The sequence below is a fragment of the Anolis carolinensis genome, chromosome 2 (assembly GCF_035594765.1).
Source record: "Anolis carolinensis isolate JA03-04 chromosome 2, rAnoCar3.1.pri, whole genome shotgun sequence".
Taxonomy (NCBI): Eukaryota; Metazoa; Chordata; class Lepidosauria; order Squamata; family Dactyloidae; genus Anolis; species Anolis carolinensis.
The window spans coordinates 210,882,834-210,898,412 of NC_085842.1; the positions used below are offsets into that span (position 1 = coordinate 210,882,834).

Here is a 15,579-nt window from a genome sequence, read left to right on the forward strand (position 1 = left end):
GAATGGACAGAGTATAGATATAATAGTTATTTTTTGTGCAGTCTCCATGAGCAGAGGCTGCTAACCCCTACATACTAGATCAGGGGTCCCCAAACTAAGGCCCGGGGGCCGGATGCGGCCCATCGAAGCCATTTATCTGGCCCCTACGGCACAAGGGCAGAAGGGGGTTGGGCTAAATGACCCAAGGGGTCTCTTCTTCTCTTAAAACCCCTATTATTATTATTATTATTATTATTATTATTATTATTATCATCATCATCATCATCATCATCATTGAGGCTGGTTGACCATCTGTCAGAGATGCTTTGCTTGTGCTTTTGGTGCACAAAGGCAGAAGGGGATTAGACTCAATGGCCCAAGGGGTCTCTTCCAACCCTCTATTATTATTATTATTATTATTATTATTATTATTATTATTATTATTAACAACAACATTGAGGCTGGTAGGCCATCGGTCGGGGGTGCTTTGCTAGTGATTTTGATGCACAAAGGGGATTGGACTCAATGGCCCAAGGGGTCTCTTCCAACCCTCTTTATTATTATTATTATTATTATTATTATTATTATTATTATTATTGCTCGATGGCCAACTATAGTCCGGCCCTCCAACGGTCCGAAGGATCGTGAACTGGCCCCCTGTTTAAAAAGTTTGGGGACCCCTGTACTAGATGATGGAGCCAAACAAGAAGATAATACTTTCCATGTTTGTTTCTCAGCTCTCAGAGGTATCTGGAAACAGAACTTATTCATGGTTTGATCCAACAAGACATTCCTGCATGCTTGTTAAAAAACACCATCTCTTTCTGTGGTGGAGTTTATCCAGAAGCAGGATTGTGTGCCGTTGTTCTCAGTACCATTCAATCATATCAAAATTCCAACTTCTCCTACACCAGTGGTTCTCAACTTGTGGGTCCCCAGGTGTTTTGGTCTACAACTCCCAGAAATCCCAGCCAGTTTACCATCCGTTAGGATTTCTGGGAGCTGAAGGCCAAAACATCTGGGGACCCACAGGTTGAGAATCACTGTTCTACACATTAAAAAGACCATACTTTGACAGTAGCTCAACATCACTCCTTCTGATTAGCTTGTATGTTAATCACAGGACTTTGAAGGAGGGTCTGGAAAACTACAATTTGGATGCTGAGATTCTTTTGGAAGTGCTGTTGGAGGAGCTGAAAGCCTACAAGATGGTGCGGGTAGACACTGGTCAGGAACGTTTCAATGTGATCTGTGACCTGCTAGATATGTGTCCTGATGGTGGTAATTGCACCCATAAGCGGGCTGTGATCCTGGTGGAACTGGCTCAGGTGTTGTGTTATCATGACTACAATGAACATACAGAATGGTGAGTACCGTGTTTCCCTGAATTTAAGTCAGTGTCTTATATTAATTTTTGCTCCCAAAGATGCGCTAGGTCTTATTTTTAGGGGATGTTTTATTTTTCCATGAAGAAGAATTCACATTTATTGTTGAACAAAAAGTGAACATTTATTATATACTTTATAGTAGTTATCACAAACCAGCATAACCAGACAAACACTGAATCCTATCAAGAATTTCTTGTTACTACCATTATTTCAATGTACAACAATCTATGATATGTACATTTACCAATCTTGCATGCTCTGGTGTTCTGTTTGGCGGGCATGCTTTCAAACAAAAACTTTGCTAGGTCTTAATTTCGGGAGAGGCCTTATATTTAGCAGTTCAGCAAAACCTCTACTAGGTCTTATTTTCTGGGGATGTCTTATTTTAGGAGAAACAGGGTAGAGACCAGCATGGGCTTTGTGCCTATTCTGTAGATGTGGCAGAGGTTGTTTCTCCCCGATGTGAGAAAATCTCAGTTTAACTTGAAACCCCATCTTTGTATAAGCCAACTTCTGTTCGAGTTGCACCTCCCAACCCTTATCTTTAGTATGGAATAAGATTATTTGTAGATTTGTCTTAAAATCTGTGATCACCATACATGTTGCATTCCTGAAACCTCTTGCTTCTTCTTTGTTCCTGAAACCTTCAAAGCTTTGAAATGTTAGTTACCTTACAGGATTCCTAGTATGGTGACCTAGAACTAGTAGGAAAACAACTCTGATATTGTTTGATTGATTAGGTAATTCATTAAATTATTAGATTTTTAAAAATCACTGAGATTTTCTAACAAGGGCAGTAGTTAATGAGAATATAAAGTTAATAGTGTTCAGTTATTTTATAAAATTACTCAATATTCTAAATATTTCTAACATTGCTTCAAAACATCTGAGGGCCCTTCCACACAGCCCATATAACCCAGAGTATCAAGGTAGAATATCCCACAATATCTGCTTTGAACTGTGTTATCTGAGTCCACGCTGCCATATATTCCAGTTCAAAGCAGAAAATATTGGATTTTATTCAGCTGTGTGGAAGGGGGCCACGTTGACATCCTGCGTTAAGACTTGGTTAAACTCCAGAGCAGTCTGTACTGAATGCTGGAAGCAATTGGCAGACTCTTAACCTTGATTCCAGGTTCATCCTGCTGGTATTCAATCAAACAAATAATTCAATCAAACAAAGGGTCAAGTGCCTCTCAAAGGGTGAAATGCTATTAGTTGAAGGTTTAAAGATATGTTGTGATGTGTCATCTCTGGCCATGCTGTCCATTTCTCTACAGCAACTGTGCCAATTTGGCCTAAACTGTAGTCTTTCTTTCTGTAGCTCTGCCTTGGACTCTATACATGAAGCCCTGCGGCTGTTGGATTCAGTGCCAGAGACTCCTCAAAATAAAGAGCAGCTCCAGGATGACAAGGCCCAAGCCTTCCTCTGGCTTTACATTTGTACAATTGAGGACAAAGTGCACGAAGTAAGTAGCAATAAATCAAGCAGCACAAAAACCTTTAGCTAAAATTAGGACAGTGTGTATTCTGAATATAAGAAACAATGGTGTACCTTGTGTGAACTTCCAGTTTTTTCTGCTTACATAATCCCTAATCTGTGCGTAGTGTTATTATTTTGTTTCCTGCTGTTTAGCTTCAGAACCTCCCCCCATCCCCAAATCCAAGATTTTGCCAGGCATTGCCAGTATGTTTTTATATATGTCCTTTTAATTATAAGCACTAAGATTCTTTCTCTCTTTTTTGGAGATTAACAAAAACTCATGATGATTTCCTAAGAAACTTGAATACTGTTTGCTGCCACATTTTGTGTTGTTGCTGCTCTTGTTCTATTGCAGTTTTTAAGTCCCATATAAAGTTTATGTGAGCATTCAGAACCTCCACAGTTATCAGTAATAATGGCTACAGTTAGGGAGATTTTCATTAAAAGAGAAATCTCTATGATGCCAAATCCAGTTGTTTATTTATTTATTTAAAACACTTATATTCCGCCCTTCTCACCCTGAAGGGGACTGAGAGCAGAGCACAACAAATATGCAGCAAGAATTCCATGCTGGGACATAAAATCATTCTAAATATACACAAACATTAAAAACATTAAACATTAAAATCAGTTATATCTACTTTAAAATTAGCTGTTTAAACCAAGGTTTCTGTACCTTAGCTTCTCATTTTCTGTTATGATTGAGCCTCATGGCTCTGTTACTGACAGACGTGGGCGTAAGACTCCTCGAGAGTCAGATACTCTCGAGGAGCGAGAGAGAAAAAGACTGCGAGACATATTTGCAGCACCATCTGACGAGGAGTCTTTCGAAGGGTTTACGGAAAGAATGGAGGAGGGGCTGGTTAGCTCAGAGGAGGATGAGATGGATTGGACTCGGGTAAGGGAGGAAGTGGGTGCCACTGGCCATGATGGGATAGAAGATGAATGGGGACCTTCAGGATTAGACCCATGGTTTAGCTGGAGGGATGGGACGGGATCCACAGCTGGAGATGCTGTTGGGCGTAGTCAGAGGTGTTCCAGCTCTGACGAGGAAAGTGATGAGGAAACGCCCGGGTTAAGGAGGACAGCTGACAGTGATGAAGATTTGTAACTGGCATAAAATGGGGCTTGGGAGCAATTGCAAATTGCGTTGGGCAAGGTAATCTGGGCAAACGCTTGGGATCCGTGTGTGTGTGGGACGCTTCCCTGAAGACTTGTGTGCTTTCCTGTGCTGTGACGTAAGTTGATTGGAATCCAGGGTCAGACGGCGGGAGGGATTGTGTGGGCATTTGTTTGTGCAAACCTGTGCTTACTCTTATTAGCTTGACCCTCCGTCGTCTTCTTGACGGACGCCATCTCCTGCTTTGAGAACTCGGACTGAACTGACCACGGCTTGTCTTCCCCCCTTCTTGGACTTGGAAAAACTACAAACGTCTGCTTCTGGCTTTGATCTACGGAACGGAACTGGTCTACTCAACTGCTACAATCCTTGGCTGATTTACTCGTGTTGGAGATCCTGTCTGCTGTGTGTGTGGGGGAGCGACGCAAGTTACTCTAAGCACAGTGTTGGCAGCAGAGAGGAATCTGCTGCCAATTAGTTGCATTCTTTGTATCTTTTGTTCCTTGGCTTTCGTTTCGTTTATACCCAGGCTGACGCAAGCAGTTTGTTTTTACCCGGATTAAACTCCGGTTTAATCCGGTTTATCTTTTGAACATTTACTTTTGCCCCTTTTTGCTCCTAAAGGCAAAAACTGCCTGGCCCTTGTGTTTTACGGGCATTTTTGAGTTCTGTAATCTAATAAACTCTGTTACTTTGAATCTTGTGGCGTTCTGTCCTTGACAGATTGCCCAACGCCTATAAAAAGTTTATTGCAGCAATAAACCCGTCAGGAAGACGATGGATGAGTTAAGGGCCAAAGTAGACCAATTGCAAACGGCTTTTACCGTTAGCCAAACAGCTCAGGCTGTGAAAGGACATGTTTTGACTCCTGAACGCTTTGACGGAACCAGGTGCAAGTTGCCAACCTTTTTGGCACAAGTGGAGCTTTATTTTTCTCAGCTCAGTGCTCATGCTTTTCCTACAGACACTAGCAAGGTGGCCTTTATTTTGAGTTTGTTGACCGGTCCCGCAGGACAATGGGCCACTAATTTAACTTTGGGAAATGACCCAGTCAAGGACAATTTGAATAATTTCAAAAAGTTGTTAACTGATACTTTTGGGGATCCTCTCCGCACGGAGAACGCTGGGTGGGCTCTGTATCGGTTGAAACAGGGAAAGGGGACTGTTTTGGATTACTTAAATAAGTTTAACCTGTATCGCCACCAGCTGGATTGGGGGGAAAATGCATTCATGCTTTTATTTACTGCCGGGTTAAGTGATATGCTCCAGGATGAATTAGCACGCTTGGAGCCGGCTGAAAGCTGGGACGCCTTAGTAGCTAAGGTGCTGCGTTTAGACGCAAGGTTCGAGGCTCGTAAACACTCAAAAGCAATGTGTGCGCCACCCATGCATGTAACCAGGGCACCTGTGGTGATGGGGGAAGAGCCCATGGAGCTTGGGGTCTTTAAAAAGCTGTCTACAGAGGAAAAGAGCCGTAGGAGGCAGCTGGGCTTGTGTTTGTACTGTGGGAATGCTGGGCATTTTGCCAAAAGTTGTAATGTGAAACCTTCCCAGCTTTCGGGAAAAGGCCAGCCCTAGTGCGACGTGAGTCCAACGCACTAGGGCTCCTCAAGCAGTCAACTGAGGGGAGGAAGCATGTTTTCGTACCCATTACATTATCTGTTGGGGGAAGGGAACTTGTTTCTACTTTGGCACTGCTGGACTCAGGGGCTACGGTCTCCTATGTAGATATTGAGTTTGCTAAGAAGCATGGCATTCCTAGAGTGCGCAAGGCATGCGACGTGTGGGTGGAAGGAGCAGATGGGAGACTGCTGGAGACTGGGGTGGTTAACCATGAAACCTCAGCAGTAACGTGGGAGGTGCAGGGAGTAACGGGAACGTTTGTGTGGGATATTACGAGCTTGCCTAGATATGATGTGATCCTGGGGATGGATTGGCTAGCTGTAGTAAACCCACAAGTAGATTGGGCAACACGTAAAGTGATCTTAAAGAGGCAGGATTGTTGCACTCTAAATGTTACTCATTCTGATATGGAGGGAGTGCCTGCTGAGTATGGGGAGTTCTCTGATGTATTTTGTAAAAGAGAAGCGGACAAATTACCACCGCACAGGCCATATGATTGCGCCATCAAGTTGGCAGAAGGTGCGAAACTGCCAGCAGGGAGGCTGTATGCCTTGACTGTACCGGAAAGGCAAGCTTTGCGGGAGTTTCTAGATGAAAATCTAGCCAAGGGGTTTATTCGCCCATCTAGTTCTCCAACTGCGGCACCAGTATTCTTTGTAGCCAAAAAGACTGGGGAACTTAGGCTGGTCTGTGACTATCGGATCCTAAACAAATACACCATTCGGGATAGGTACCCGCTCCCTTTAATCTCGGAACTGTTATCAAGGGTGCAAGGGGCTAAGGTCTTTACCAAGCTTGACCTGCGGGGGGCCTATAACTTAATCCGTATACGGGAAGGGGATGAATGGAAGACGGCATTTAACACGTGTTTCGGATGCCACGAGTTCCGAGTCATGCCTTTTGGGCTTTGTAATGCTCCTGCGGTATTCCAGAGGTTCATGAACGATGTGTTCAGGGACCTAATTGACCAATTTTTAGTGATTTATTTGGATGATATCTTGATTTTTTCTAAGGACGAGAAAGAACATCGTCAACATGTCAAGCAGGTTCTGCACCGACTGCGGGCTAATGGGCTTTTCGCCAAGGCTTCCAAGTGCGTCTTTCATGTGCCTGAAGTGGAGTTCCTAGGTCATGTAGTGTCAGGTAGGGAACTTAAAATGGACCCACATAAGGTTGACGCCGTCAACTCATGGCAGGAGCTGAAGACTAAGAAGGATGTACAAAGGTTCTTGGGTTTCGCTAATTACTACCGGGAGTTTATTCCGAATTTTGCAAAGCTCACGGTACCTTTGACGCAGCTTCTGCGCAAGAAACAGCCATTTGTGTGGGGGCGGGAAGCTCACGAGGCGTTTCTACAACTAAAGTCTAGTTTTCAATCGGACAACATACTAACCCATCCTGATGTTGACAGACCGTTCGTGGTAGAAGCGGACGCTTCTAGCTACGCGTTGGGGGCTGTATTGTCTCAGAAGGATTCCTCAGGGACCTTGCGTCCCTGTGGATTTTACTCGCGGCAACTAACACCCTTCGAGCAGAACTATACCATATGGGAGAAGGAGTTGTTGGCGATTAAGGTGGCGTTTGAGGTGTGGCGGCACTGGCTTGAAGGGGCACGGCACCAGATCGTGGTCAGATCTGATCACAAGAACTTAGAGCACTTGCAAACAGCAAAGAAGTTAAACCAGCGTCAAATCCGCTGGGCTTTGTTTTTCTCCAGGTTTAACTTCAAGGTGCAGTTCGTGGAGGGGAAGGCAAACTTGCGGGCCGATGCTTTATCCCGCAAGCCGGAATTTAAGACCAATGAGCAGGTAGTATGTCAGACCATCTTGCCTACTGCCTCTCTGTGTGTTGTAGATAATGAGCTTGGGTTACATGACCAGATCCTTGAGGCTCAGAAGGATGATGTGTGGACTCAGGAGCAACTGATGCTGCTCTCTGCAGGCAACCGTACCATACTGCCGCATCTCCAGGATCAAGACGGGGTATTGGTGCGTAGGGGGCAGGTTTACGTACCGGTGGGGACCCTCAGGCTGGAGGTGATTAGAGCCCACCATGACGAACCCATGGCTGGGCACTTTGGCAGGTTCAAGACCGTACAGCTTATCACCAGGAGCTACTGGTGGCCAAAGATGCGGCAAGACATTCTGCGCTTTTGTGACAGCTGCGCCGTTTGTCAGCAGAGTAAGACGCCTGTGGGGCGCCCTAGAGGGTTGTTATCGTCTTTACCTGTTCCGGAGAGGCCATGGCAAATCATTTCCATGGATTTTATTTCAGATTTGCCTAAGTCTGGGGGTTATACTTGTATTTGGGTGGTGGTGGATTTATTTAGTAAACTGGCTCATTTTATTCCTTGTTCAACCATTCCGGCGGCCCCTACGTTGGCCTTACTATTTACAAAGCACATCTATCGTTTGCACGGAGCACCCGAGGTGATTATTTCAGATAGGGCTCCGCAATTTGTGTCACGCTTTTGGAAACACTTCCATGAGTGTTTGGGGACTAAGTTAAACGTGTCTTCAGCTTTCCATCCGCAAACGGATGGACAGTCGGAACGGGTTAATGGGCTCTTAGAGCAGTATCTGCGTTGTTTTTGTTTAGATCAACCCACGGCTTGGGTAAAGTGGTTACCGGTGGCGGAATTTGCTTACAACAATGCGGTGCACACGTCTAGTCAGCATACGCCATTTGAGCTAACTTATGGTTTTCACCCACGGGGAGGTGTGGCGCCGTCGACCAATGTGGTCTCTTCGGACCCTGTGTACCGCTCTTCGGAAATGGCTGCATTGCATGATGTTGCCCGTCGCTTACTGTTGGAAGCTAAGGCAACGCAGAAGACTCAGGCTGACCGCCACAGGCAGGCAGGGGAGGAGTTGGAAGAAGGGGATTTGGTGTGGTTATCTTCCAAACATATTAAACAGGCTGGGGGAAAGTTTGCGCCTCGGTATTTGGGTCCCTTTCCTATCGTTAAAAAGATTTCTTCTGTTGCGTTTCGTTTGCGTTTACCGTCTAGTTTAAAGGTCCATCCAGTCTTTCATCGTTCGCTGTTGAAACTTGATACCTCTAGTCGTCGTGGTGCTATAGCGGAGGGTATCACTGCCACTTCTCCGCCATCGGGGGAGGAGGCCTTTGTGAGAGGGGATAGTGTTATGATTGAGCCTCATGGCTCTGTTACTGACAGACGTGGGCGTAAGACTCCTCGAGAGTCAGATACTCTCGAGGAGCGAGAGAGAAAAAGACTGCGAGACATATTTGCAGCACCATCTGACGAGGAGTCTTTCGAAGGGTTTACGGAAAGAATGGAGGAGGGGCTGGTTAGCTCAGAGGAGGATGAGATGGATTGGACTCGGGTAAGGGAGGAAGTGGGTGCCACTGGCCATGATGGGATAGAAGATGAATGGGGACCTTCAGGATTAGACCCATGGTTTAGCTGGAGGGATGGGACGGGATCCACAGCTGGAGATGCTGTTGGGCGTAGTCAGAGGTGTTCCAGCTCTGACGAGGAAAGTGATGAGGAAACGCCCGGGTTAAGGAGGACAGCTGACAGTGATGAAGATTTGTAACTGGCATAAAATGGGGCTTGGGAGCAATTGCAAATTGCGTTGGGCAAGGTAATCTGGGCAAACGCTTGGGATCCGTGTGTGTGTGGGACGCTTCCCTGAAGACTTGTGTGCTTTCCTGTGCTGTGACGTAAGTTGATTGGAATCCAGGGTCAGACGGCGGGAGGGATTGTGTGGGCATTTGTTTGTGCAAACCTGTGCTTACTCTTATTAGCTTGACCCTCCGTCGTCTTCTTGACGGACGCCATCTCCTGCTTTGAGAACTCGGACTGAACTGACCACGGCTTGTCTTCCCCCCCTTCTTGGACTTGGAAAAACTACAAACGTCTGCTTCTGGCTTTGATCTACGGAACGGAACTGGTCTACTCAACTGCTACAATCCTTGGCTGATTTACTCGTGTTGGAGATCCTGTCTGCTGTGTGTGTGGGGGAGCGACGCAAGTTACTCTAAGCACAGTGTTGGCAGCAGAGAGGAATCTGCTGCCAATTAGTTGCATTCTTTGTATCTTTTGTTCCTTGGCTTTCGTTTCGTTTATACCCAGGCTGACGCAAGCAGTTTGTTTTTACCCGGATTAAACTCCGGTTTAATCCGGTTTATCTTTTGAACATTTACTTTTGCCCCTTTTTGCTCCTAAAGGCAAAAACTGCCTGGCCCTTGTGTTTTACGGGCATTTTTGAGTTCTGTAATCTAATAAACTCTGTTACTTTGAATCTTGTGGCGTTCTGTCCTTGACATTTTCACCACTCTTAGTTCCCTTAGGGGTGAGAAGGGTGGCATATAAATATGGCATATATATATATATATATATATATATATATATATATATATATAAAATTAATACTTACAAACAGTTGTTGGCTTATGCAGCCAAAACTGTAATCTTTGTAAATTTTAAATAAAGGCAACACATATTACTTATTCTTGAAGTCTTTGGTGCTTTCATTGTTTCCTAACTCTAACCATGTCTTTGCATGCTTGTGCCAGCACCCAGCATATTGAGGCCTTGTTACATGATTTTATCCTTGCCTTTTGCTTGCAGGGTTACAATTGCCACAGTTACCCATAGAAGTACTATGTGTACTGGACTTAGAGTAATTTTAGTTAAGGTTTGAGAATAGTTTGTCTTCAGTTGTTTCATCATAACAAAGAAGTTATATTAGAATAGAAGCAGAACATCTTTCTGCTTAAATACTAACTCTCTCATATAAGTTTTACAAATTGTTGGGGTTTTTTTAAACACAGAGCATCAAGCAGGAACAGAGGATAAAAAATAACCAGAGGCAAAAGGACACAGAAGTATTTGAAGGCTTTGAGACCAATGATCTGGAATATGAAAATAAGAGCCACGATGACAGGTTCCTGTATCTTGGCATTTCCTTCAACTTATCGGCAGACTCTGGTAAGGTCATTTGCTACTGAAGTAAGAGCAACTGTATTTACTGAACTCTAATAATGTAAATATAGAAGAGTAAAAGATATAGTAAGACTAATAGGGACTTGATAATTTTGCCCCATACCATTAGATGGAATTCTTCACAAACAAATGTAGTCACTGAACCAGGGCCACTGCCATTTTCAAAAGGTGAAACAAAATTTAAATGCCACACAGCAAAGAAAAAATTCATTGTCATAATACAGCAATTATAAGAATAGCTAACAACTCTACTGTGAGAAAGGCTTAAAATCGCATATGTGGAGATATTTCTTGCCAGATTCTGAAATGACTACAGAGTAACCACCAGGTGAGCCTCTCGGAGGAACATTCCAGAAATGACAAAGACCACTTAACACCTAAAGCAGGAGGAAAAGGCCCCGACTTTTCCATCTTCCTGGCAAATTGGTGTAGGACACAAAGCAGACCAGTTACTACCTTATAGCAGGATAATCTTTGACTCTAGAGCAGGCATGGGCAAACTTCAACCCTCCAGGTTTTTTGGACTTTAACTCCCACAATTCCTAACAGTCTACCAGCTGCTAGGAATTGTAAGAGTAAAAGTCAAAAACACCCGGAGGGCTGAAGTTTGCCTATGCATGCTTTAGATGTTTTGGTCTAAATTCCCTGTCAGCCTGATCTGACCAATGGTAAGGGGTTGTGAGAGTTGTGATTAAATAATCTGGAAAACAAGATTCTTCATTCGTGAGCCATTTGGGTCCCATGTTATGTTGGAATTGAACCTTGTACTACAAATCAAAATGGTCCAGGAGCCAAATGCTGGGAAACTCTGTTGTGTTTAGGGCAGATTTATTGTTGGCATAGTATTTTAAAATATTAACCTTTGTTCTGCTCAGAAGGAACAAGTGAAAGCAATACTACTGCTTAGTACTCTCTATTTGTATAGTTGCTCTAGGCAGAAGGCTAAGATTTAAATGTGTGCATGAAAGAATTATCTGCTGCTGTAGAATGAACTGAATTTTGACCAATCTTAGGCCTGTCAGAAGATGATTTGCATCTACAGTTTCTGTTGTCCAACACTTTGCTTTCTTTGCAGTGCAGTCAAAGTGCTTAGATGATGCTCTTGCCTTGTGGAAAGACCTCATATCCAAAAGTAGGATCCCAACTGTCCGTAGCATTGAGCAGACAACAGCATCTCTGCACATGATGGCAGCTTTATACAGGGTCATGGGGAAGGTAATGAGAGATGTTTTGCACATCTGCATATTTGTTGTGATTTTCCTTCAGCTTCTTTCTTGCTTTCTCTTATGTCTTTTTCCCTCCTTGGATGCTGCTGTGGTAGCCATGAAATGACACAAGGAAAGAAAAATTAAGCCTCCATACTGAAATGCACTCTTCTTCACATGTAAAGTCCCATAAACCCCGACTTCTTCTTCCGCTTGTTCCATCTCAGAGACCTCTTTCCCAAACTAGAAGATATAAAATCACAGAAAAGTGCATTGTTCACACTTCTTAGGTGGAACCTGTTGCCACTTATGGTTGGTGTTGTGTGGGTAAGGTATCTTCTGCCCATAGATTTACAATCAAATTGTAGCAGTAGGTATGGGCTAATCATGCATTTTTTATGTATTGTGGGAGATTAACTTTCATATGCTAGTTGTGGCAGCTTAACAAGAATATATACAGATATGTATCCTTTCAGGAGTATCAACTCAACCACACACAAACTTGAAATGATTGAAGATAAGAACTTTTAATTTTCATGGTCTTTCACTACTACTATAGCTGATGGTTAAAGTAATTTATACAAGCAGAGGGGAAAGAGGCTGAGTGGTGCTTGCTTGCATAGCCCCACAGAAAGAAAGCATAAAGATTCCTACTAGCAGGAAGTGGCAGCTCCCCGTGCTGGGCTGTTGAAAGCTCAAGATATGAGGAATGTTTTGTGTTGAGTGCCTTCTAAAGCAAAACGCTCTTAACTTTTCAGTTCTCAAAATCTGTCTTGTCTCATACAGAAAGAGAGAGATTTCAGGACTGTGACAATTGAGATAGTTGAGTTGTGTAACTTCCCCCAAGGAAACTCAGAACTTATTTTCAGAAAGATACATTTTCAGGGATCCCAGTAAGTCATTTTTAGAGCCAATCTTTACAGCAGGGGAAGAAATCATATGGCTTTTCAAATGATGGGTGCAGCTCTCAGCGTTATCTCACCCTGTGTTCGCTAGGGCTGCTGGGAGATGAAGTTCCATCTGCAGGGCTCCATGCCTACCACTCCTTCTTTACAACTTTTCCAGAACAACATGGTTGGCCGTTTCTTCTCTCCCGTACTGTCTTGTGGTTGCATTCTCTCCCTTGCAACCCTTCACTCATGTATCTAAATGCTTTCTCTCCATTGTATTCTGCAGCCATTGCAGGCCATGGAGAGCTACTTCCTGATTGCAACTCTGTCCAGTGCACTTAAAGATGTCGTGGGGAAGACCAATGCCTTGTGCCAAATCACCAAGTTACTTTTCCAGCTGGAATGCCCCAGTTACGCTGAGGTGGGCATAAAAAAATTAGTTGCTTGTATTTAGACCTCTTATAGTCAATAGTTCTGCATAGCTTGACTGTCAGTAGCTAACAACAGAGGAATACCTGTCTCTGTATATCTTTGTCTGGATTTAAGTCTTTTTTCTGTGTTAAACTATAACTAGACCCAAATTAAACTGAACTGAGCATGGGACATTAGTCATATAAAACATGGGTTCTGACATGGTGGTGTGGTTTCTTAAGGTCTTAGGCTCCTGCTGACACTTACCTTGAAGATGTAGGATTTGAGTGGGATTCTGCAAGATAGATTAATTGTGTAGGTATGGGCTTTTCTTCCATCTCTGTAGAATCAGGGTTGGAAAGGAACCCCCCCCCCCCCCCCCGGCAATGCAGAACACACAGTCGAGGCACTGCCACTAGGTTCCCAACATTGTTAACAGTTCTCTTAAGAGAAACAAGAATGAAAATGTCAAAAACAAATAAGGAATTACAAAGTATAGCAGAGTTGCCCCCGCACCACCACTCCAAATCAAAGCTGGGTCACTGCCAAAGGTAACACCAGCCAAGAAAATTAAACTTTTTGTAATCATCAGAAATGAGAGTAGCATAGTTTAATTCAATTTTTATGCCAGTTTTAAATATGTCTTTATTTTTCCCCATCATGTCAACATTTTAAAATATGACGAATGGTACATTGCAGCAGACTACGGTGAAGTCTGCACATTTTGCATCATATTCGTGTAATACAGGCCAACAAGTGTTTTTCATCAGATATAATTTTAGGTCATTCTTATAGAGGTTTGTGCTGAATTCAGATCTGTGTTTATTTTTGCAGTGAGGCTAATTGAATAATTAATGCATTTACGTACTGATGTCAATAGAATCTAATTGATATCAGTACATAAATGCATTAATTCGATTAGCCGCATCACAAAAACTACACATGATAGAGAAAAAATAAGCACAGATCTGAATTCAACGCATAAAAACTATAAGAATGATTGTGGTGAAGTGTGAATTTTGGTTTACAGTTGTTATGTTTAATTATAGGTATATGTTTGGAATGGGTAAGTATTAGAGTTATCAGTGCATGGGGGATGGTAGCCAGCTCAGTATTCTGAGGCCAGGTTGCCATAGAAACATAGGCGGAGCCAACTGCCATTTGGTAAGAGAGCAGATTTTGAAAAGAGAGTCAGTCTGTGATCAGGGAATCACAGGGAAGACTGGTTCCAAAATAGTGAGAATCAGGGAAGTTCAGATCTCTAGCTTGTGTCGGTTTAAATAGGTCAAGTGACTTATTTGAGTTAGCAATGGAGTCTGAGTAATAAAGGGAAAGAAATCCCAGTTGATTCTGTAGTGATCAGTTAAATTAAGAACATCAGTTGGAAGGAAAAAAGTTTAAACTGCTCAAGGGAAGAAATAATCCTTTTGACAGTTGTTTCATCACATGTTATCATTGTAACTGTTGAAGAAGAGTACCTCTAAGTGAGAAGTAACATTGAAACGGCTAAGCTTATGTACCTGAATAAACTTGTTACTGGTTTTCAACATCCAAGCCTGTGTTACATACATTCTAAGCCAAGTTACGCTACCCTTTAAAGTAAAAGTAAACATCTCCCTGCGTCTTTGGTGGTTGCATCGCCCCAATGATCAAAAATTATATCCAATGAAAAATACTTGTTGGCTTGTGTAATCATTTTTCCAGTAATCTGCCAAAGTGTTCTGGACAACATTTGAACATAACAATAAGCCAGGCTACTTGCTGCATCAGGGCTCACTGTGAACTGGCAATTGGCTGGTCCATTCAACCTGTTTCTTCCTTTGCCATGGATAAAACAAATCTTCTTTATAACTGGTTATAAGTGAATGTTCAAAACTCTCACTGTTTTGCTGAAGGCTGGGAGGGATAGAGATTGGCAAGGCTCCCTCAGGAAAGCGGTAGAGAACTGTGATAGAGACTCCTATCCCTGTGTTCCTGCCTGTTGGATGAATGTGAGTATATAGGGAAAAGCCCCTTTGAGAAAGCGGTCCCAAACTGTTTTAAGGCTAGTTAACATAACTGAAGCCATATGTAGCAAAACCACAGAGTATACTGTAGAACCCCAGAATATGAAGATAATAAGAAAAGCGATATTAAGTGTGTTGAATTTATCTTTTTTGACAACTTTCTCAGGTTCACTGGGATGATAAATAGATAATCATGGGACAAATCCTGACTGAAATCTTCTATTAAAACTCCAATGGGCTCTTAGTAATTTTGTCATCTTTTCTATTTCTTTTAGATCATTTTAAAAGAAGCTGAATCCTGCCTGCAGAATGTAGATAGCAATCATGATTCTTACCTGCTGACAAAGCAAACACTAGCTGTGCTCTCTAGCAAGTTATGCTTAGCAAGCTACAAGGTATCTTTCTTAGCACCAACAGCTATTCCCTTCAGTTCCCTTTTGTACATCTTGTAATTTTCCTCAGAATACCCAGTAGTCTAAAGCTTCCTCCTGAACCCATCATT

The 15,579-nt window shown here is 43.1% G+C and overlaps 1 protein-coding gene across 1 annotated transcript in view; it reads left to right on the forward strand.

The window, feature by feature from the left end:
- The window catches only part of espl1 (extra spindle pole bodies like 1, separase), a 53,533-nt gene that overhangs the window by 16,865 nt on the left and 21,089 nt on the right, over positions 1–15,579 (forward strand). The window contains exons 8-13 of the mRNA XM_008103584.3: positions 1,103–1,345; positions 2,692–2,836; positions 10,394–10,550; positions 11,641–11,780; positions 12,947–13,081; positions 15,353–15,472. Of these exons, the coding sequence (XP_008101791.2) occupies positions 1,103–1,345; positions 2,692–2,836; positions 10,394–10,550; positions 11,641–11,780; positions 12,947–13,081; positions 15,353–15,472 (940 nt within the window). The remainder of the gene's footprint in view (positions 1–1,102; positions 1,346–2,691; positions 2,837–10,393; positions 10,551–11,640; positions 11,781–12,946; positions 13,082–15,352; positions 15,473–15,579) is intronic.